The sequence below is a fragment of the Cryptomeria japonica genome, chromosome 1 (assembly GCF_030272615.1).
Source record: "Cryptomeria japonica chromosome 1, Sugi_1.0, whole genome shotgun sequence".
NCBI classification, from domain to species: Eukaryota; Viridiplantae; Streptophyta; class Pinopsida; order Cupressales; family Cupressaceae; genus Cryptomeria; species Cryptomeria japonica.
Genome location: NC_081405.1, coordinates 690766490 through 690790568, shown reverse-complemented (window position 1 = coordinate 690790568; position 24079 = coordinate 690766490). Strand labels below are relative to the sequence as shown.

General features: G+C 35.0%; 1 protein-coding gene across 3 annotated transcripts; it reads right to left on the bottom strand.

The window, feature by feature from the left end:
* Positions 1-14057: 14057 nt before the first annotated feature.
* LOC131063796 (SUPPRESSOR OF GAMMA RESPONSE 1) lies at positions 14058-23371 on the bottom strand. Of its 3 annotated transcripts, none has more exons than XM_057997737.2 (7): positions 23061-23371; positions 17428-17548; positions 16209-16395; positions 15642-16132; positions 15040-15501; positions 14584-14667; positions 14058-14478 (listed from the first exon to the last, which is right to left on the bottom strand). In XM_057997737.2, the coding sequence occupies exons 1-6, from the start codon at positions 23066-23068 to the stop codon at positions 14605-14607; spliced, it is 1332 nt and encodes a 443-aa protein (XP_057853720.1). In that variant the 5' UTR covers positions 23069-23371; the 3' UTR covers positions 14058-14478; positions 14584-14604. The 3 variants fall into 3 exon arrangements, with proteins under 3 accessions (XP_057853720.1, XP_057853718.1, XP_057853719.1); XM_057997735.2 differs by having other exon boundaries at positions 17428-17557; positions 23061-23368; XM_057997736.2 differs by having other exon boundaries at positions 14605-14667; positions 17428-17557; positions 23061-23368.
* Positions 23372-24079: the final 708 nt, after the last annotated feature.

Here is a 24079-nt window from a genome sequence, read left to right as displayed (position 1 = left end):
TTACTATCACATATAGACATGCTAACACAACACAAACAAATACAGAATATTTTGTTGCCAAAATGCCAAGAAACACAATCCTAAATAAAACATCAATAAACTTTATTGTGGAACACCTCAACACCTAAAACTGGAACTGAGACAGTGCATAAACATTACAAGCATATCCCCCAATTTGCAGCACTAGAAACATCAATGCAGAGAAATGCAAAGCATTTTTTGAATTAACAAATCCACTTCCAACAAACAGCCAAAATTTTAACAAACAATCATCACTAACAACTTAAACTACAACACCAAGAACATGAAAATATAGTAGTGTAGTGTTCACAGAGCATAAACATTATGTCAAAATATCTAAGACCAAATTCTCAAATGTGAAGGAATGCAAAGCATTCTTCCAGCTAGACATTAAATACTCTATCCTGCATATCACGTCTCATCATACTACAAAAATTTCAAAAATAACATTAGCTTGAATAAAAGTGCCAGGGTCAAGGAAAACACATCCTGATCATCATCATACTATAACTCTTCATCCAAAATATATCTTCATTATGCCATCACAATATCATCACTAGCAACAATACAACTTATTGGATGGAGTGTAGACATCAAACACCAAAAAAGGTGGATATCCACAACCCAAGGCAATTAGAACCATCAACCATCACTACTGCATAACATCATCCTAAACAATGCTAACATCATCCTCAACAACCCATAGAAACAAAATCTCCACATATTACCAATAATTTCTACAACATCAATGACCATGTTGGCATTTGATTGAAGATTGCATTAATGAAGTTTTAGTATTGTCATTAATATCAATTGTAACTGGTAATGATGTTGTTATGCAACCGGTAGTTATGCAAGTGATGGTAACTGATATTACTTAAGAAGTAGGGAGATCAACTGGTAACCCTACTTGTTGATGTGTCAAACCCTAACCGATAGAGCTTAGCGAATCGATTGTGTTGATTTGTGTTGGTCTATGATCAAATGGTGATAGGTGATGATTATGCCACATATGCATGATTGCATGTGATGAGTTTCAAAGTGTTTTCTAGTGTTTAGAGATAATTGTTTTATCTTGGGAATGAGCAAGAGCATTGGATAAAGTGGAAATCGCGTGATGAGTTACAGGTTTCGATGAGCGGCAATTGAGGTTGTCTTGGACAATGTGCAATGATTGCTATGTAATCCAACGATCATGTTTGAACCGATTTTTGTTTGTAATCTCTATGATATCTTAGGTTTGTGATGTGTTATCGACCTATTGTTTTGCCTATAAGGTCGATGACTTGTTTTGTTGTAGTGTTGACAATTTTAGTTAAGTGTCAATGTGATTGATTGTCAAACTAGAAGGAGTATCTGCAGAATTTTTGAAGGCAGATAGAATCACGAAAAGGATTTGATCAAGAAGATAGTGCTATGTACCAGATCAGCATAAACCATGTTGTTCTCTAACAATTGCAATAGCTAAATCCCTTAATCAGGTAAGCTTTCATATGCTTGGTGTTTTCTAAATCCTCTAACCAGGTGATCCATTAGCTTGGATTTTCAAATCCTCTACCGAGGTTACTCCTAATAGGGTATTGCTTCTAACAGGGCATTATAGTCAATCCCTTGACAGGGTGGTCTTTAACAGGATTTGTTCCTAATAGGACATTTTGTAAAGCTTTAATAGGCTTGGCTCCTAACAGGGTGAACTTCAAAAGAGTTCAGAATACTTGTGGGTATTCATCCACACCGTGGTTTTTCCCATTTGGGTTTCCACATCAAAAATCATTGTGCCAAGTGGTGAATGGTTTTTGTGGTTATGTTTTTGATATGGTTATTTGCTTAACTGATAAAGCCACTTAGATGTGTTAAGATAACCGACAGTAACCTGAAATGTGCTATTACATATGTTAGTAAAGCATATTGATGTTTTGGTAAAATGGTTTGATGTTTCAGATCTGTTATACTATTATTCTGTTATAGTAGTCAACCGGTAAACTTGTAAGTGTAGTTATAGTTTAATGCTTAGAGTTTGAATTGGTTAGTTCAAGAATTGTTTTATGAGCCGGCTTTAAAGTTTGGTGAAAGGTTAGTCTATTTTCTATCTACTGATTCCCCCCCCCCCTCTCAGTAGTTGTCTGGATCCTTATTGATTCATCATATCATCATACCACACAACAACACATATTGTTAGACATCAGATTGACATTAATGACAACATATATTGTCAATAGAAAGGGAGAATGAAGCTTGTAAAATGGTAATGAACATATAAATCTAGCTAATGATGTTGGAATGGAGACATTAGGCACTCGGAAGAATGTTGAGGTAAATGTAAAGAGAACCAAACATGTAGACTTTGAAGTAGTGAAAATGGAAGAACCATTTAACACCTTTAAGGATCTCCTTGGACTAAGATGGTTTGTAAATTCTAATGAAATTGTGGACTCTTGGAAGGAGGAGATCTCATTTGTAGATGCTACCAAAGTGGTGTGTATCTCGTTAGGAGAACTGGATGATATAACTTATATACAAGAAGTAGAACAACAAAATGTAGGGGGAGATGTAAAGAGTCTACATTCAATCTCTAAAATTCTGGATGGACAAGAAGAAGCAAATATAAATAATAAAGGGGAATTCAAAATAGAAAGTGATTATTGCAACACAAACAATGATGAAGTTTTGGAGGCATGGAAAGTGAACTAGAGTTGACATCCTAAAGAGTATATGGATAGTAGAGAGCTTTTCCAATACACACTAAATAAAAAAATAGACTTAAACACCTTAGAAAATGTCATAGATATTGGAAGCCTACATTCTTCAAATTACATACTAAACCCACACACACACAAACAACACAAAAATATTCCAAACATTGAAAACTCTGAATGAGTTAGAAGACAAATATTAGGGCACTCATAAAACAAAAAGGAACACCTTATGATTATAAAAATAAAAGGAGAACACCACATATACAAACTGGTAACCTAGGCTTTGAAACCCTAAAACTGGAAAGAAACCCTAGAAGAATTTGACATGACATTGGAAAAAATGATGATAAATATGAGGCGACATAAACATATATATATTTGTACCATAATATAATATATCATATCATAAATAAATAGGAAAAGTATGCAATAATGACAAAAAAAAATTAGCTGTAGAAATATAACGAGCAAAAAAGAGTAGGAAATGACTAGCAATGACTACAATAATAAATAAGGCTGAAGTAGGAAATTTATAAAAGAACCTCACTCCATTGATTCATTCACTTGTCTAATTTATATATCGCATGCTCTAATCATACTCCCACAAACTCAACTCAATAGTGCTCTCATTTGCAAACCTTAACCTATCTTACCCTAACTCACCCCCCAACTCACAATCATGGCCACTCACATTGTTATCCTTGTCACAACTAAGCCACAATCAAAGTCCAATAAGTTTCTATACAAGGTGATGGAAATAGACCCAAATGGCACATTTTTTGTGGGTTTTAGTTGAGGTTATTTATACAAAGGATATCTAGAAGTATATACACTTACCATTGAAAGCAATAGATCATACCACCTTTGAGGATCTCAGAAAAATATTATTGTAGAAGGGAACCTACTAATATGCACACAAGAAAAGAAGCTAGATGTCTAGAAGGATTTCCTATATTTCACTAAGAAGAAGGAGTGGGTTCAGGTAGTGCTAAGTAGGTTGTACAACAAATATCTATACCTAGATAGCTCCTACCGAATCAACAAGGAGGCCATCCAAGTCATTACCAAATTATTGGTGGAAGGAGCCATCCCACCAAAGAAGGGGATAAAAAATATAAAAGTGGAGAAATTGACTAGAGCTACTTTTTATGACCAGAGTCTAAACATTAGAAACATAAAAAACAAAGCAGTTGTAGCATCGTAAATTGTACACCTTTATTAGTGTGTCCAATTTCACACTCTCCTAACGCCTATTTTAGTATTTTCCTTTTCTCTACGCATTATAGGACCTTTATTGTAATTAACTAATATTTAATTCAATGTTATGGGTTTTATTCCAATTTATTACATCATCACACTCTTAATTGGGCCCTTAATTTTAGGTGTGCCCTTTATCATTTTATCTTGATTTATCCTTAAGCTTACCCTAATTTCAATTCTCAAAGCATATTTCACATACCTATGCATTATGGTTTGAGCCACCGAGCTAGATTTGACTTTATATTACCATTATCTCGCATCCCTAGAAATTCGAAAAAAAGCTGATAGAACCAGGTTGTTGGAATTTGCCCCGGTCCCACCCTTTTTTTTTTCTTGAATTTTGAGAGGATAATTTAGTGGTCCCATCTAATTCAAATCCCATTCCGTGTGAAAATATATCAAATCTAAGTCAACCTAATGGTTATTTTAATAATGAAATCCCTATATAAGGCATCCCTCTCAATTCATTTTCAACATGACATCTTATGCTAACATTATCGTCAATTCAAGAGCAAATCTTCTTCCTCAAGAGAAGATTTGATTCAAGGAGCAGTAAATTACATCAAGGCATCTTCAACTTATGTTTTATCTATAATTTCATGATGGATTTTATATGATTTATATTGTCATTGCATCAACACATGGAGGACTTATCCTAAGAACATTGTATCACCGAACTATTGGAGTTGAGAAAATACAACACCACAAGAGCCCAAATAATCTCTGCAAGGTGAAAAACCTGTTACAAGGAGAAGCAAGGAAGCAAATACAAAGAGAATATGCTAAAAAAGAGAGAGCTCAATATTCATAAAAATATGTAATGTGATTCTTCTTACAATGAAAAGAAAGAACTCAACCTTTAATAGGTCAAGAAACCCTAAAAGGGAAAACCTAGGTTTGCACATAATAATTAATCAAAATAATTAATTATATGCACCTAAAGTTAGCTTAAGTGTAAAAGAGATAAAGGGAACTTAAATAATTAAATAAATAATGTTTAATTAATCAAGTAAATACCCGAATACTCTAACACCCCCCCTTAAGATAGACTTAGGGAGAAGCTAAAACCTAGAATAGCTACTGAAAGCAAAAAAGATGGGTCCCGGCAACAAGGCCTGATTAGGTACCCAAATACAATGAAATCTCTATGAACTGGAGAAATAGAGAAAACCACATGGGAACAAAACTCTACTCCAAAAAGAGATGGAAAAGAATATCACTGAAGCATGAAGAACCTACAAACTCTGTCGAAGAATAACTGCTGATATGAAGAACCTCCACTGAAATAGAACATGACCAGGTAGAGAAGACTGTAATCTGTATGAGTCCCCTCAAATGACACTACTCGAATCAGATGGAAAACAAGGCAAACACTGAACTTGAAGATACAGATGGCATGAGAAACTAAAGCCTGAAGAGTTGATCAATCGAACCACGAAAGCATTAGAACCAACAGGATAAACCTCCCCATAATGCAAAAGAGGGAGAGGGAGAGGGATAGGTACACTGAAAAGAACAGCCAACAAGAACTACATGACGAAGAACTAGGAACATCAAAGGTGCTGAGAAAAGTACAGGGTGTCATGGAAGGAACACTCACTGGACAAAGGAAGATGGAAAACAACAGGCAAACATCAACCCCCCATGGCACTTTATCAAAAGTGCATGTACAACAAGCCACACGATCCCAAGTAAACAATGCATGATGGCACTTTATCTCAATGTGTTTACATAAATACAAGCTACAATGATAAGAAGACTGGAAATAGAAACGTGAACCAAAATAGAGACATCCTACTCAAAGAAGAGATCCTAAGACCTGAAACAACCACGATATCCACCAGAGTGCTGAAAAGCAAAAAACTGAATAAAATATGCATGGAGTAGAATCTAGAAATAAAACTTAGATGGCTAGAAAGTACACAGCACACTCTTTCCAAAAATATAAAGTTTTCAAAAAACAGAGGTTGGATGCTCATTCTATGGCTCCCGGAGTGCAAAAAATAGACCTCACTTTGACTAGAAAAAAACACAGTCAAACAACAAAATTGGAAAAAATTACCAACACCATGAGGTCGGGCTCGAAACCAACTTTCTGACGCCTATTTGTTTTCGAAAAAATGACTCCGTATGCTCAATATATGGCCAAAAAACCAAACCCCCCCCCTAAAAAAGGCAAAAAAGAGAGTCTGGTGGCTGGGCGGTGGTCCGGTGGCCAGTGGGTGGCGCTCCGGTGGTGGTCGGGTGGTGGTCCGGTGGCCGAGAGGAGCTTCGGTGGCGGCCGGGTGATGGAGCCAGGGCAGCCACCGACAGAGTAGGGCTGGGCTAGCGGGTGCAAGGGTCGAGTGGAGGCCGACGGTGGGGGCCAGGGAGGAGCTCCGGTGGGCCGGGCGGAGGCAGGGAGGTCGGGGCCAGCTAGCAGCGGCGAGGCAGCCAAAGGGCAGCGGAGCAGAGGGGGCCACAGTGCCGGCGAGGGCCGGAGCGATCTACCAGTGGGGGCCGGAGGGAGATGGAGGCTGCCGGGGCTAGCAGGTGGCCGGACTGACAGGTCCGGTCGCCGTACGGTGGCCGGACTGTCAACCCGATACCCTACAGTAAAACAAACCCCAAAAAATAAATATTTTTTTTTATTTTTTTTTTTTAAAAAACAACTATCACCTTTTGATTTTTTTTAAATTTTTTTTTCAAAAAAATTAAATTTTGGCTTGCATGCCATAAAAGGCAAATAAAAAAAGTTGAATTTTTTTCTCGAACTGCATGCCAAGGCTGTACGACCTGGATCTAAGAAAAAATACTCCTAGAGGCTTAGGAACCAAAATAGGTCGAATTTTATATGACCATAGGGGTTTTTGGGCCTTCTGAGCATGATGGTGAGGTCCGTTTAGGCCCAAAGTGCTCAAAAAAAAGGGTCAAACCCTAGGTATATAAAAAAATTCCTGAAACACCAGATCTGCTTCAAATGCAAAATTCTCAAAAATAGGAATAGGTAGCTGCAGATCTGAGCTCTAATACCGTATTTGAGTTGAGAAAATACAACACCACAGGAGCCCAAATAATCTCTGCAAGCTGAAAAACCTATTACAAGGAGAAGCAAGGAAGCAAATACAGAAAACAAATACACAGAGAATATGCTCAAAAAGAGAGAGCTCAATATTCATAAAAATATGTAATGTGATTCTTCTTACAACGAAAAGAAAGAACTCAACTTTTAATAGGTCAAGAAACCCTAAAAGGGAAAACCTAGGTTTGCACATAATAATTAATCAAAATAATTAATTATATGCACCTAAAGTTAGCTTAAGTGTAAAAGAGATAAAGGGAACTTAAATAATTAAACAAATAATGTTTAATTAATCAAGTAAATACCTGAATACTCTAACATGAACATTGTATCACCTATTGAAGGTATAAGCATCTACATTCAAACATTTCAATTCCAAATCTAGCCTTGCCCTCGAAAGGCAAGCTTTCCAATTCAATTTCTATTTCAATTAGGGTTAATTCCAAACCTTAGGTTTGACTTAAGGCAAACCCCTATCCACAACACAATTTATCTTCTTTTGGTGTGCAAGTGACATATTTAAGAGTTGTGAAAGTGAAAGGATAGAGAAAACAAAAACAAACAAAAATAGCTTTTGCAGAAGTTCCAAAGACCTTTTGAGACCAAGGTGCTACAAAAGGACTAGGGCGAATTCAGAGGATCCCTAGGAATTTTCCTAGATCTTTCACCAATAGACTGAATGGGTCTTGCCATTTTCGAAAAAACCCAACTTGCCTATGTTTGCAATTAAAGGACTAGGGCAAATCTCTACTACGTACTCTTGGAAAATCGGCCCAAATTTGCAGGTACAGGTTATGATCCTCTTCTTTTGCCTAGATCACAGTTTACAGCTCCGTTTGACTTCTGTAACATTCTGTTTTCATCATTTCACTTCAAATTCTCATTGTTAGCCTTAGAGTCAACTATATAATTCAAATCCATTTTCAACTCAAACAAAAAGGGGAAATAGGACTTCAACTAGCATTTAACCCTCTTCCTCATAGAATTCAGGTTGGATCTATTGATTTCATCCACCTTTTAACATGATGCATGTGAAAGTTAGGTCATTTTCTAGTTTACAAAAACATAACTTGTGAAGCCCTAATTTTTCATCTATTACAACAGTGTTGTATGCAACGAAATTCATTTCCTATACAATTTACTTCACAAGCTAGGAGGGTTCTGCCATGATAGTAGCTACTCATATGGCACATCAATGTAAAGAAGTTAAGGTAGTGGAACAAATTCTTAAACTAATTTGAAGAGGAGGGTAATGTAAAACTTTTACAAATCTTTACAACAGTTTCAAAAATAAACATAAATAGAATGTGTACCACAACATAGTGATTTATGTGGGGGAAAACCACATAAATCTGAAGAGGAGGGTAATGTAAAAATTTTACAAATCTTTACAATAATTTCAAAAATAAACATAAATAGCATGTGTACCACAACATAGTGATTTATGTGGGGAAAACCCTTTTAGGAGAAAAAATCCACACTCCAAAAGTTGCTTGATATATTATTTACAAATAAATAACAAATTACAATATACTTGTAGAGCAAGCTTCTAACAAGAGTATCACTAATCATAGATCTAGAGGTAACCAAACAACTAAAATATCTTACATAGAACCTCCACCTCGTAAACCTAATCTATAGACGATACAATACATGAAACCATCAAACAATATTACAAAACCGTGGGCTAAAACCACCCAAAAAATGGTGCCCATCTTATCTCCAATGCAAGATGCCCTATGATTTGTTAAAACACACACCAACACTTGTATCTCTCTTTTTACAACTCATTTATGTGTCCAACACATTTTATATTTCCTATAGGAGACCCAACTTCTGAAGGCCATAACTTTTGAATTGGGTGTCCGATTGACAAACTGTTTGAAATGCTAGAAATCTTGTGACGTGCACTAATAAGATATAACCTACTACTCCATCTACAAATATTGTTGGTCCTTTTAGGAGCCTCTAAGTCCTTCCAAATTGAATTCAAAACTCTCATTTACAACATCCAAAAATGGCAACTTTAATTTCTTCAAATCTAGATATGATCTTGCAATGAAAAATGTATTAGTATGATTATCTATCCAATCCAAAGCTCTGAGGGAAATTTTGGACAAATTCGTGCTCAAATGAGAACTTGCTATAAATAGTAACCTTATGTAAATGCATGATTGAGTCACTATTTTCTAACATTTTGATGGTGGTCGAAGGGAAGGATTTTCACCTATGTCAAGTCCCGAGGATGGAGCTTGTAGAGAATGCATCCTAGATGAAGTAGACCGATATGGCACTCTTAATTTTCTTAGCTTTTTATTTTGTGAGAAAATTATCACAATATACTAGAAGAGTGTGGGCTACAAATAGAGTGGTAGCAACACAAATCTTAGAGTATGCCAAAAAAAATTTCAAACCCTCATGCATATATTCAAGTTTTTGGGAGGTTATTTAAAGGGTTTTCTTTAAAAGATGCAAGATTGGTACCCCATATCACATTGCATTGTGTAGAATTACCTCAAAGCCATGGTGTTTCAAGTTGATAAGGACTTCATTTTGATGGATGTCCTAGATCCCTAGACTTCATGGATACCACCCCTACCATATGAAGTTTTAGATGCATAAGTTGAGTCCTATGCACAAGGGCTACTAAAGTTACCAAAATATCTAGAGGCACACAGAAACTAGGCCACTAAGGAATTCTTTGATTCATTAGCTTACTAGAAAGCAACAACAAAGGTTGAAAAGAAGAAAGGAAAAAAAGTAGAAAAAACAAAAGAGCCCATTAAGGAGGGAAAAGAACATACAAAAACCAGGCCCACCCCTAGAAGGACATCCAACAAGCTAAAAACTTAAACACCTTTTACCACACTTGCAAAAGCAAGAGGGAGTCAGTCGATAAAAAAAAGATTACCCACTACATCGAAGAGAGAGGGGCCATTAGAATAGGAAGCATCAGAATCTCTACTCCAGATGAGCACAGGGAAGAAGTCAAGGAAGAAACAACAAGCACATAGACCATTGGAGTTACACACATAAAATGAGGAGGAAGTTCCCATTTAAAAAAGAGCCTAACAGTTTGGTTAGCATAAAAAAACAAGTTCCCCTCCTAAATGAAGACCAACTATATAGTGCACTCTATGACCCTCGGGTTTTTGCCAAAATATTAGAGAAGTATAAGGATATGCCACTAACAAAAAAGCACACATTAGAGAAGTATAAGGATATGCCACTAACAAAAAAACACACATTAGAGAAGGCCCTAATCTAGTATAAGATGGAGAATAGGTACACTTTAGAAGACTTCAACTAGAACTTGTTGGGCCCCATTACAGACACCTAAAGGAACTAGAGAGCAAAGGTGCAATAGGGAGAGGAGAACTTGAAGGAGATAGTCATCCAAACTATAGTATTGGACATGATACCTCTCCAATTACAAAAAGTCAAGGATATGTAGACTAAGGAGAATCAAACAAAATAAAAGGGCTACAAGTTAATGATAGACAAGCAAGAGATAATTCAACAAGTACATATGGAGATATCAAAGGCTAATACCAAGGCCTACAATCACTTATGTGAGGAAGACACAAAGGAGAAACATAAAGAGGTTGCATCTCTGCTACCTTCTTGGATAGATATCAGATTCACAACCTCCACAACATCATCATTTGAGACCTCCACAATGGAGCATATCAAGCAATTTTTGGCTCAACAATAATTACAATTGATGGCATCTAGCCAACTACTTTAGATTCTAGTGAGTGGCAATCAGGTGGACATAGGGAACATTTCTCCCATACAATAGTTTCTGTTAGTAGATCTCTTCCATCAATCTTCCTAGGAATATGTTTAAAAGCAACATGTACAAACCACTAAACAATTAGAAGATGTCATCAAAGAGATCCAAGAAAAATACCCTTGAAAGGGGGCCCCTCTTAGCCAACTTTGGTAGAACTTGGGTTGTTGATAGATTAACTATTCCAAGATCCAACTATGTAGAAAGATAACATAATATAGTACGTAAAAATGGATTTTTAAAAAGAAAAGGAAGATGAAGCAAGACACCAATGTGCTGCATTCTTGACTACCTTGGAGACACAACTGACCACCACAAAAAAATGCAAAGGTAGAAATCGAACAATTATACAAGTTTTATTTAAAATAGTCGACCTTACTAAGCCCCATAAAGACTCAAATATATCAGCTGAAGGTTTGCAGCACAACAATATGATGCTCTTAAAGACCTAGATGGGATAGAAAGAGTTACAATAGAAGACCTGCACAATCAATATGAATAGATTTAGGAGTAGAATGATAAATCTTGGAGGAAGTTCAGATATCGAAAGGAATTTGTCAGCCTCTAAATAGCACATATCACTAGGATTATTAAAGATAACCAAAAATTTCTTAAAAAACATATAGATCCAAAATTCACTTCCAAAAGTAGAGAGTCAACTCATACAATTACACATACACGTCAATCAATCTATACACAAGCAGGCTGACTGAGGACAAGTCAAGGTTTTGAAGAAAGGACAATTCAAAAGCCACCAAAAATTTCTAAAAAAAACATATAGATCCAAAATTCACTTCCAAAAATAGAGAGTCAACTCATACAATTGCACATACACATCAATCAATCTATACACATGCAGGTTGACTGAGGACAAGTTGACTGAGGACAATTCAAAACCTCCTTTCAGCTCTATATCCGGAACTTTACCCCGGGCCAACCAGCGCTATTAATCCCCAGGGTGGGAGGGAATAATGTTAGCTAAAAAGTAGTATACAACCACCGGTCCGAAGATATGTAATTTAAATGTTTTAAAACCTTGGTCATGAATTTGGTGAAGTTTCTATGTAGGTTGTGTTGTTTTGATGAGTCTGTTGACACCATTTTGTGAACAAATTTTGAATGAACTGTTGTAGGAGCAAAAATCAGTTTGTGGCAGTCCAATATATGATTCAATATGGTCCCAATCTGAGTTTCTATTCAAAAATCAGTTTGTAATGTGCTTATATTTTCCATTCAAAAATCAGTTTGTAATGTGCGTATATTTTCCAGCTCTTTTTAAATCTTTATAGAAAAAGATTAATGATGTCTGGATCTGATTTTAAATCTTTATAGAAAAAGATTAATGATGTCTGGATCTGATTAAAATTATTAGTTAGAGACAATCTTGTAGTAAATTTTGTTGTGCTTCTTTCTATTTCTACAATTTCTCTTGTTTCTTCTCCACTTAATATTCCTTTTTCTAATTTTATTTTTTATCCTCCTTTAATTTTTGCAAAATTCTTTTTGTAATAAAGTAGTGTAAGTTTTGTGTAGCTTCTACTCTATGGTTTGACCTCAACTATTGTAATCGTCTCAATTTGATCTTTTGCAATGGAATAAAAGTCTCAGATTATGTCTTCCTCTCCAATAATCTCTGAAATATGTTTTTTGTGAGATCTCTCTGAGCTCTTGCTTTCCTCCTACGAAGAACATCATCTGTGAGAAGTAAGCAGAACTCCATTGCATGTACCATTATGTCAGGCACTGATTTGATTTCAGCATATTTAAGTTTGTTTAAACATTCAAGTGATTACAGCTTAATAGTCACTCAATAATAACATAAAGTTCGAGGTTTCTCCAGAACATTTTATAGCAGCATGTCTATGAGCAGTAGATATTACCTCGTTTTTTCTTGAGTAGTAATTGAAGGGGATTCTGTTAAAAACTATTTCTGCTTTGCGGTACAGGTCTTTGAAAACACATGCATGATGACTCTTGTACAGCTTTGCTCTGTAATACATGATTTCCTAACAGAATTTCTTTGTTTTGCTATAATTATTCAAGAAAAGTAGGACAATTTGGTAATTGTGTCTTATATTTATTTGATGTGGCACTACCAAACAAAATAAGTAAAGCAGCACCTTAGGTAGGGGTCTCATGGGAGGGGAGCTCTATTTTTAAGGAAGAGACGTCTTATGGAGATTTGTTTTTTGGGGCTACAGGATTATTTGGAATCTGCTCTAAAAAATAGAAGCTCCTACTTTTTAGGCTTCCATTTTTAAGCGGGTGAAAATAGGATGGGGCTACAAATTGCTCCACCAGCGTAGGAATTGTATTTGCCACTTGGCAATCAAAAAAGAGTTGAGATGAATTTCACCAAACATTTTAGAGAGAATAAAAAAAACAAATTATTTCATTTTTCACTGCTGCTCATGGTACCACTAGCTTCCTTCAATTTAGGAGCTTAAATTTTTAAGCAGAACTGTGCTACACATTTCAAGGGACCACCCACTTAAAAAATATTCCTGAAAAATCTCTGCAACACCCGCTCTATTTTTTAAAAAGCCCCCCTCCATGAAACCCCAGCATTATTCTCAATTCTATTTTCTAAAATTTTAAACATGCCCAGATTTCAGGCTATGCCGAGCTTAAGGGGCTTAGCCTAGTGAATTATATGAATTGATGTGGAATCTTGTATTAAATCTTATATATTGAGTCCAAGATACACCACAGATTATACATCAAATCTTACCACCTAAATAATGTAGAACAGAGCTGTAAACCAAATACTTGTTTATCTACTCAAATATTTTGGTATTTCTGTCACTTTTCAAAGTAGGAGCCAAGCCTAGAACCCAGTTGAACGTCCAAGATACACCATAGATTATACATCAAATCTTACCGCCTAAATAAAGTAGAACAGAGCTGTAAACCAAATACTTGTTTATCTACTCAAATATTTTGGTATTTCTGTCACTTTTCAAAGTGGGAGCCGAGCCTAGAACCCAGTTGACCACGACTGTCCATTTTCATAAACTTATCCATATTCAACTAGGTAGCGTTTCTCACTCTCATAAACTTATCCATATTCAACTAGGTAGCATTTCTCACTCTGAAATGATATCACAATGTACAAAGGGAAACTTTACAATGTAGAATTGCCCAAATGTAACTGCAAGCTCATAATCAGGACTGCAATAAACAAGAATTTTGATGAATGGAGCTGATAAAGAATAAAACAATAAGATTGGCAAAGAATATTTGCACAAATAATAATACTTTATTAATCAAGTAGTCCAAAGGCCTTACATATTTCCAGAGGACCATGTTCCAAAATGGCCTACATAGAAATCTTCAGGTACAGTAACATAAATGCTGGTCGAAAATAATGACCAGTTTTGCATACCATGTCACTTAGAAATATAAACAAAATTTGCCTATGAACTTTTTGGCATAAGCGATGAATTTAAAACAGATAAATTCAACCCAAAAATGACTTATTTAGACTGCACAATATCATATACACAGTTTGCTGCGACCATAAATTAATCAAAATGCCATTTTTACAGTTTGCTGCTTCCGGTGACATTGCAAAATTTAAATAGAATCTGTTTAAAAACTTTTGGGAATAGGTGCATATTAACAACTCCATTGTCATGAACGGTAACCTGTGCAAGCACACACATCATTAATGAGACACTGTGGATGAGTTTAGAATTCAATCTCCTAGCATGCACAATCTGTGAAATGAATCTGGAAAGATTTGCACAAACCTGTATAAGAAAGACCCTCACCTAGATATCATCATCTGACTTCAACCAGTTAAGTATAGTTTCGGTATCTTGCGAGCTCGAGAACTACAAAGTATAAAACACAAAAAAAAATATAATTAGAATGACAATAAAAAAGTACTACAGATTAAGAAATCTCACAGTTCTAGAAGATTAGAAATCTTGACAAGACCTTTGTTAAACGGAATTGTTAGTTCCTTGAAGTTTTTGAAAGCTTCTATATATTCCCAGTTTCCTTAAGATCTTATACATTTAATATAACAACTTTGGTATCTTTTTAAGAGAATATATTCAAAACAACTAGTTATCGTAGAAGTTGGCGGAAATATTCCCTTAAAGCATATTTTAAAATTGTTTGCAAAAAAACCCATTCACTATTTCTAGCAACTATAATTCTCTGCAAGTAAAAGCATTGAGAGCTAAGCCTAGCCAACTTACAGTAATTAACCCATCGGGTGGTGTGTCGAAGAAGATTTTTGCCAGGACAGGGTCCACAGATGTGTCCACTTGTCTTGCTTCGACATTTTGAGTGTATTCGTTCTCAGGTTCCTGATTTGCATTGCTGCTTCCTTTCTCGTGGTTTCCTATGGAACGATTTTTAGGAAACATCGAATTCCCCTTCTGACGAAGTTCAGATACATTGCCCCCAATTCGACCACATTCAGAGAGATCAGGCATGGAGCTCGCAGCTTGAGCAGTCCCTTGGCAAGCCTGGTTCCCAAACATCTCGTAACAAAGAAGAGGAGACTCCTGAGAGTCAATTAACTGAGAGTCAAAAAACTGAGATTCACCTGCACAGCATGATGGATAGTAACCCAGTGTTGCATCCAAGTAACTTCTGTCATACTCTATCTCCTTCCCCTTGTAATCTTGATGAGTTGTTGCATCAAGATATGCAGCCTGCCTCCAAAACAGTTCAAGCACATAAACCAATTACAATAAATCAAGCACTACAAAATGCTGACAGAGGAACCTAAAAAACCAACTTGAATGAAATCAAAGCAAAATCACTTATTTATTGTTTCTAACAGAATTTTTACCTGAGGTGAAACTGCCTGAGGAGTTTGCTCTTTCTTGACGAAATCCAGGCAAGCATGTGTGTTTCGTGGTTGCAGGGGAGGAGTGATCGCATTCGGTGTTTCTGGATCCCCCTTACTGGTGGAAGTCGAAGGATACTCTTGATGTACCTGATCATTTTTCTCGAATTTAGATTCTTGTTGATAAAAGACCTTCGATACAACAAATTCACCATCTTTCTCATCTTCATCTAAACCGAGATGGTACTGATGCATGACCCAATTTGTTTTACAGGCTTTTGAGCCCTTCGCAGTAGTATATAGAACCATGATTTTCTTACATCCTTTTTGTATTCCGTTTTCCTTTACAGGCTTTGTTTTGCCTGTCTTGTGCCAACGTACTTCTCCTCCACTAGAAGCATCACTTGTTATTTTTCGACACTTCCGATGTCCTGTTGTATAAGCCTTGCTTGTTTTATGGAAAACGTGGGTTATACTGCCATCTTGTTTAATTCCTGTCAGAAAAACTTCACATAAGCCAAACATATCAAACAGTAAAGCAACAGTTATCAAAAGGTAGGCACCAATTACCTGGCAAATTTTCAGGATGTGTATAACAAATTCCACTCTCATCTTCCAGCGTCAAAATAAATTCTTTTATAAATGGATGAGGCTTTGCATTACCAATTCCAACTTTTTCTGCTAAATGTCTCAAAAGCTCTTGATCTGAAGGGTCGAATTTCACACCTGCAGGTAGCCCAGGCCAGTCTGGCGAAACCTGCAAATAAAAGATATCACTGTTTAGCTCTCAAGTACAAAGCCGTGTAACTATTTATCTACAGATTGGATTCTAAAGGATCCCAATTTGTGAAAACAGATGCTTATATTATCAGTAACCTTGCATCAGCTGATGCCACGTATACACGGATACAAACATTCTTTTGCATTTCTAGCCTAAATTTTTTGATTGCTCAACCATTAAAACAAATGTTGGCTACCTTTCAATGAGACAAAATGGTATAAGCCCCAGTACATTCTACTCGACCATGAAAGGGAATTCTACATAAGCAAAATTCAGTAAACAGAATTCTAATAGAGAAGATTTAAGGCCGATAAGATTTAATAAAAGGGAGCCATCCTATCACCTTAGATAAAATGGGGATGTTCGTTTCTTATGAATGGAGCAGTAAAATTTGATGTTAATTGTAGAGTCAAATGGAATAAGCTCAATTTGATAACGAATTGTAAGGTTACTGCTTAAGAAACGAATTTTTGGTTCAAATTTTTGCCAGAGCGAAAATTCATGCAAATTACCTCTAAATTTTTATCAACAGGTACTATTTTAGTATTTAGACTGCTACTCAGAATTAGCCCTAAAAATGCTTAGCAGCAGCTACTTAGAAAATTGAAGTGCCTTTCATGGACCAAAAGATAATGTCATCTTTTGCTACTTGATGAAGGAGCTATGACACCATTCAAGGCGATTAGTCAAAGGAAAGCTTTGATTAAAAGAAGCATTCCAGTGGTCAATTCGGTTGAAGGTAAGAACTTATTATATAACCATTGGAAATGCCCACCTTTTGGTCCAAGATCTTCTGGCATCAAGTTTCCTTTTTGTTCCATCGACTCTCATTGTTAAGTTATATATTCTAATTATCCAGAGAAAGCAATAGATTTTATATTCTAGCTGGAAAAGCTTTATCTCCACATAGATGTTGCAAAGTACACAATACTGTGGACTGTAGAGTGTGGAGAAACAAAAATATTCAATCACAAAGAATTGCAATTAGCAAGAAGATTAAGGCCATACTTGAGTATTATCGATTGTATAGTCGCAGTTAGGGCAAACAATGCTGGCATCACTTCTCCAATTCTGTCCTCTTGTATTTCTTACTTTCGTTGCAAATCCATGACCATCAATAATAAATGCTCTGCATTGCCTTATAAGAAAATAGAAAGTTAGCTTTCTTTTCATGTATCCAAGTATTTTATGAACAAATAACTAGTAGTACAATTTTTATGCTAATTCCTCAACGCATGGTAATGCTTAAATTCAGTTAAATGAAGATAGAAATCGGCACATCATTTCACTAAGGAAAAGAAAAGAAAGGGATACATACAGATGAAGTATCATTTTGTGATATATTTTGATATTTTCAGTTTTTTTTAAGGATACAACTTTTTTCAATTTGTTTGTTTCCAATATATGTTTGTAATCTTAAATTAACCATTAAAGAATTGCAAATAGTAGCTACCGCAGAAGAATTTTGATAAAGTTAAGTTATGCTTACAAAAGATGGGATTAATACCTTCAAAAGTGCGCATTAATGTTTACATACTGATCCAGTGCAGCTGGCAAACGAAACAGGAATGGTGTGGTTATGCCATAAAACCATTTTCCAGAAATTATTTACAGTAGCTAATCTCTCGAGCCTTAGGGAAAGGTAGACACTAAGAAACCTGAAGTTTACATGTTTCAGTATACTGCAACACAAACTACATACAAGACTAGAATTCGTTCGTAAGCTCATGCCCCTTTTAAATTGGTCACTAATCAACCCTGAACTCGTGAAGCAAGGTAGATGCAAAATCTCCAACAATATTCCAGCAAACGAAGCCATTGTGCATGAAAGTTTAACAGTAACATTTGTTTGATAGTGAGCATTAAGTGCATATATGATGGGCTCTTGTTAGGATGGTTAAGATGTTTCAGTGGTCACCCAGATTCAAACCCTCAGTGGGTCAATGGGCTTGCAGGTTTGGTGCCTCCACTAGGCACATACGTATTTAAAATTTATTTGTTGAAGACGGAAACCCTCTTTGTGGTCCCAACAGGGCCCAGTTCCTGGGCACATTTAGGCAGAGGGTCTGATAAGTTAAAACCCTTAATTTACAGATATAAAATACAATTAAAAACTTGATAACGAGACATGTTTAGTCAATTAAAAATTTAAAACGATAATCCCACTCGCTACTTATCGCTAGCACAACCAAAACTCACTACAAAATGCTGGCTAGTGAAACAATCTATGCAGACAAATATTAGTACTGAGTTCTTTTATTCAATCCACAAATAGAGGAAGAAATGTTCAATCCGTTCATTTTGAGATAAGTGTACCCATTGTAGAATAGGTGCATTTGTTCAATATCCATCCAAATTCCCAATCACAGAACTAATCTTAGCTATTACAATCAGAACAAAGAAACATAAAAATAAACATGCACGATTTGTTTGTAGCGCTACTGAAAAGCAGCTACAGAACTGTGGTTTTACTTTTCATAAACATGTGTCTATTTTGAAATATGCACAATAAAAACACATATAATATCTGTTGTTCTGCATATAAAACATTGCAAAACAATGAGTAAGATGATTCATTAGTTATGTATGCTCTGCAACTGTCAAACTCGTGCACACCAACAAAAGATTAGATTCATATAAGTGAAGCATTAGCCTAACTCTACCAAATGCCCACACCTCAAACCCTAAGGTGCTTAGCCAACTTAAAAATATAAGTACTTCACCTGCTTCTATAAAAGATATGCAACCCTTCTTTTTCCTTTGTCATAGCATTCATGACCCATCTCCAGTGTTTATCAGAGGAAATGATTTTTGATCTTCTGGATTGAGGAGTTACTGCTTTCCATCCCCCTCCAATGTTATGAATTATTGGGCATATCTATGTTGAGTGTCTCTTTATGAATGATGTCCTCCTTACACTTTACGAATTCAAACTTCCAAGTTTAACCCGTTCACCATTGGAGATTAAGCAACAGTATGTGAAAGGCAATGAACTGGAAACAAAGGGTTAGGCTATCTAACTCGAGCAACATAAAATTGGCAGCATCACAATAATCCTAGCTGTCCTATGAGTGATAACGCGGGCTTTTGGATAAATTCAATTCAATTTTCAATTATTTCGATCTTTCTATATTAAAAGTGGTTGGGATAAGAGTAAGTCTGATAGCAAAGTTAAAACGAATAGAAATTTCTAAACTAATTGATAACTATCACTTGGATAACTGAAATCTTCACCTTCAAAGTTAGAGAGGCCAATTTTATCAAAGAAAGCTTCTGCAGGTGCTGCAGAGAAGCTGGAGGGTTCCCAAAGATGCAGATTTTTAAAAAATAATAGATTTCTGTACCTATTATATCTACCTACCAAATGGCAGACCTGTACCTATTATATCTACCTACCAAATGGCAGACCTGTGATGGGATATAAGACTAATATTGTTCATGCAAACTGCTCTTAGAATTTATCAGAAGTATCTAAGGAAAACTTCAACCCTCATATTTATATTTCAAGTAGAATTTCTATTTATACATGAAATAGATGCATACATCCCAAGCCCAGCCAACAAGACCGTTTCATCTTGATACAAATTCTTTACCTTATTGTTTTTAAAACTTGGGCTGAGTAAACCTGGCCTTGCCAATTCCCCTAGATTAATTTATTCTCATTTCACCATTCAGAATAAGTTACAGAGACATGTGCTATATAGGTTTGACATCATTCCATAAGGACTAAAATCCTAGAAGAATCATGCTGATTTAATTTAAAATTTCAAAAATGGTATAAGGTTATCCTTGAGCAGCATAATCCTGTTCAAGATCTGATTTTTAAGCTTTTCATAAATTTTTGTTTAAAAATAAAATCGTTAATATTTTGTATCAATTTTAAAAAGGATGTACATAAATTGCAAAAGAATACTCGTACAGTTTCTACCAGGACTATTTAGAGGTGCAGTTGTTTTGAAATCAGAAAATAGAGTGTAGGATGTGAGGCTAAATAAACAAGTGCACAGTTATTTTAAATATAACTATGAAGATGTATTATTTTTGAGGAGTATATTTCAATTTAAGATCGGATTCTTTAAAATGTTTGATCTAAAATTAAACTAATTTTTATTAAATATATTTTTTAAAAAGCAATGTGAATAAATTGTAAAAGGATATTAGTACACATTTATTTATATTAGCACACAGTTTATATTATGAAATAATATAAACTAAGAGTACAACAATTTTATATAAAAATAAAGATATCTGTTGCTTTTTTACAGTTTATTTTTGTTTAAAATTTGATTTTTCAAGCAAGCTTACTCTAAAATGAAATTAATTTGTAATCTTATGTGTTTTTTCAAGAGTAATGTGAAACAATTGCAAAAAATGCTAACACAATTTTTACCATGGTCATTTAGAGGCAGCTGTTTTTCAATCAAAGTGTCTTGGGGTAAATGAGTAAGGGTACCTATAATTTATAATAAACATAAAGATGTATGTTCTAGTAAACTAATAAATAGACTTAGTAAATTAATAAGATTAAATATGGTTGAAGACAGACATAAAAATGTGTAAAATTAAGAGAATATTTGGTTAAAGATAGTAAAACTAAAAGAAAATATGGTTAAAGATAGATATAAAGATGCATCTTCTAAAAACAATGAATAAAAGATCAAATATTATTAAATGTGTGTCAAAAAAATGAATAAAAGTAGATTTATAAAAATATAGTTGCATTGCATAGATGTGTATAGAAATAAACATAGTCACATAGATGTACAAATGCGTAGAAATAAATGTGTCCATAAAATAAATAAGATCCAATGTCCCACAAAATGAACAAAGATCCAATGTCCGACAAAATGAACAAAGATCAATGTCCCACAAAATGAATAAAGATCCAATGTCCCACAAAATGAATAAAGATCCAATGTCCGACAAAATGAACAAAGATCAACGTCCGACAAAATGAATAAAGAATAAAAATCCAATGCCCGACAAAATGAATAAAGATCCAATGTCAAACAAAATGAATAAAGATCCAATGTCGGACAAAATGAACAAAGATCAACGTCCGACAAAATGAATAAAGAATAAAAATCCAATGCCCGACAAAATGAATAAAGATCCAATGTCGGACAAAATGAATAAAGATCCAATGTCGGACAAAATGAACAAAGATTCAATTAGAATCGGAATAAAATGAACAAAGATCCAAAGATTTAACAATCAATTATAGTCATATAGATGTATATGCAGAAATAAATATGTAAGAAAATGTGTAAATAAATGAATATAAAGATGAATGTTTAAATAATTGCACAGATGCATATATAGAAATAAATATGTGAAAGAAAAAAAAAGTACAATTACATTATATAAATCTAATCATAAAATCATATATAAAGAAATATAAAAACTGAAAAACAAATAGAGATACGGTGGCTAGAAAAAATGGATGAAGGATGCAGAAACGAAAACCAGGATACAGAAAAGATTCAAAATAAAAATATTGATAAGATGCAGCTGGATGAAGGATACAGAAACAAAGACCAGGATACAGAAAAGATTCAAAATAAAAATATTGATAAGATGTAGCTATTGATAAGATGTAGCTGTGAAGGTATCTTCTATGTATTTTCTATGGTAGGAATGAGAATATGATTATATAGAAAAAAAAATGGATATAGATCCAGGACATTAGTATATAAAAATATTGATAAGATTTACATTTGTTAATTTATTTTCTATGACAGGAATGAGAATATGATCATATTTTATATAAACAGTTACAAACAAGATTTGGTTTTGTTAATATGATCATATTTTATATAAACAGTTACAAACAAGATGTGGTTTTGAAAACAAATTACATGAATCTTGTACAGAAATAAGAAAAACTTAATAAATTAAATTAAGATGCTAGCACCCGCTCTACCCATCAAACAATCAAACTACCATAATCAACAGGGTTTTTGCTCCAATGCAATGCATAAATTCTTACAGCTTAAACCTCCCTTCTCCCGAATGAAATCCCATCAAATTTTTAAAAAGAAAAGAATATCAAAATGCAATCAATAGAAAAGTTTTACATTACTATTTTATCCATTTAATTTTTCCAAATGCATTCGCATGCCAGCACAATTTCTATGCGTTAGGCTCTCAAATTGCCAATCAAATGGCTCCTTGCTTCAATGCAATGGGTTAACCTTAAGATTTAACCTTTTCCCCAATTAAAAATAAAAATAAAAAATCTCAATATGTGAATATGTAATCAGCCGAAAAGATTCTGCTGCTATTTCATCAGCAGAAACAAGTTGGCTGCTACTTCATCAATTTCTCATGTTAAAATTGTGGTAGAATGCCAACGCATAATCAATCCATTAGGCTCACAGGCCACCATTAAAGGGGCCCCTCGCTTCAATGCAATGCATAAAGGTATATTATCAACCCGCTAAACTCGAAAACTAACAAAAACAGGGGCCCTTGCTTCAATGCAAAATATACAGACTCAGCCCTGAATAGCCGTCACATTAACAATTGGGAAAACATAACATCCGCAATCAGGAAAACCGAAGAAAAAAATGCGAAACCTGCAAATTCCGTCATGAAATGCAACATACAAAAACACATTGCAGGGATTCAAGCTAGCCTACCTCGCCATCGGGTACTCGAATGTGAAAATTTTCCAACAGCAACTTCTTTCAGCTCATACAATTCTTAGCAAAAACCAGCATAAACCCTGCGAAGTGCGAAGTTACTTTAAAACCCTGAGCAAATAGTGCACTGCCAAATGCTCTATTTTGTGTTGCCTCCCCATCATACAAACTATATATGAGGGCGGGAAACGGCCTAAAGAGACGTTGTGGAGGCTTGGTGTCCTCCGAGCGTGAAGTTCCGACAGAATCTTAAATTCACGAGGTTGATCAGAACATTGAAACTAGATTTGGTCACAGGTCTGGTCCCGAGCCGGAAAAGCAAAACAAATCCACATTCGAAAGAACTTTTCGAAGTGACGTGTATAATAAAGTTTTGACTAAAATGAGGACAGTTTATGGTTTAAGCGTGGATTAATTTGATAGTAATTTACCATTACGGGAAGCTTGTATGAGGGGCTTTATTTTTCCAATGAGTTTCTTTCAAATATCGAGGAACGTGGATACCTGGAATAATGACGAATTCTTATCGGAAAGTAAATGCTCAAATTAGGGTTTTTATTTAAGGCGCCGTTATTTGATTAGGGCTCCCAAATTAATTGAGTTTTACAGTGAAGTGACTGGTAATTGGATCTTCCATGCGGCGACCGCGAAAGGTATCGGAAATTACATGATTTAATCGGTTCCCATAAAGATTTATGTGGATTGTTACACTTACAATGTTGGAAATCGAATTCGTTCTTCATTTCTGGCATTCACACTGTAAGACAGGGACTTTTTCGATCGGGAAAATTTGATGCACTGGAATTTGCCGTGCGTTAGAAATGGTTTAAAGGGTAAACAAATGCATTCAGGGGCGCTCTATTATTTTTGATATTAAAGAATTATTTTTTACAATAAAAAATTTAATTGTTTTTTTTTTTTTTTTAATCATGGAACTCCATGAAAAAGTTATCACAAATATCATATTAAGGTTTATAATTTTTTTGCTTTTTTTTCAATCCCCTAGAGAGTGGATG

What these genes read in the sequence shown, in the direction of transcription:
- LOC131063796 (XM_057997735.2), bottom strand. An exon ending in ACATCCTGAAAATTTGCCAG is followed by an intron (nt 16,133 to 16,208) that starts GTAATTGGTGCC and finishes TTTTTCTGACAG; the next exon opens with GAATTAAACAAGATGGCAGT. An exon ending in CTCAGGCAGTTTCACCTCAG is followed by an intron (nt 15,502 to 15,641) that starts GTAAAAATTCTG and finishes TTTTGGAGGCAG; the next exon opens with GCTGCATATCTTGATGCAAC.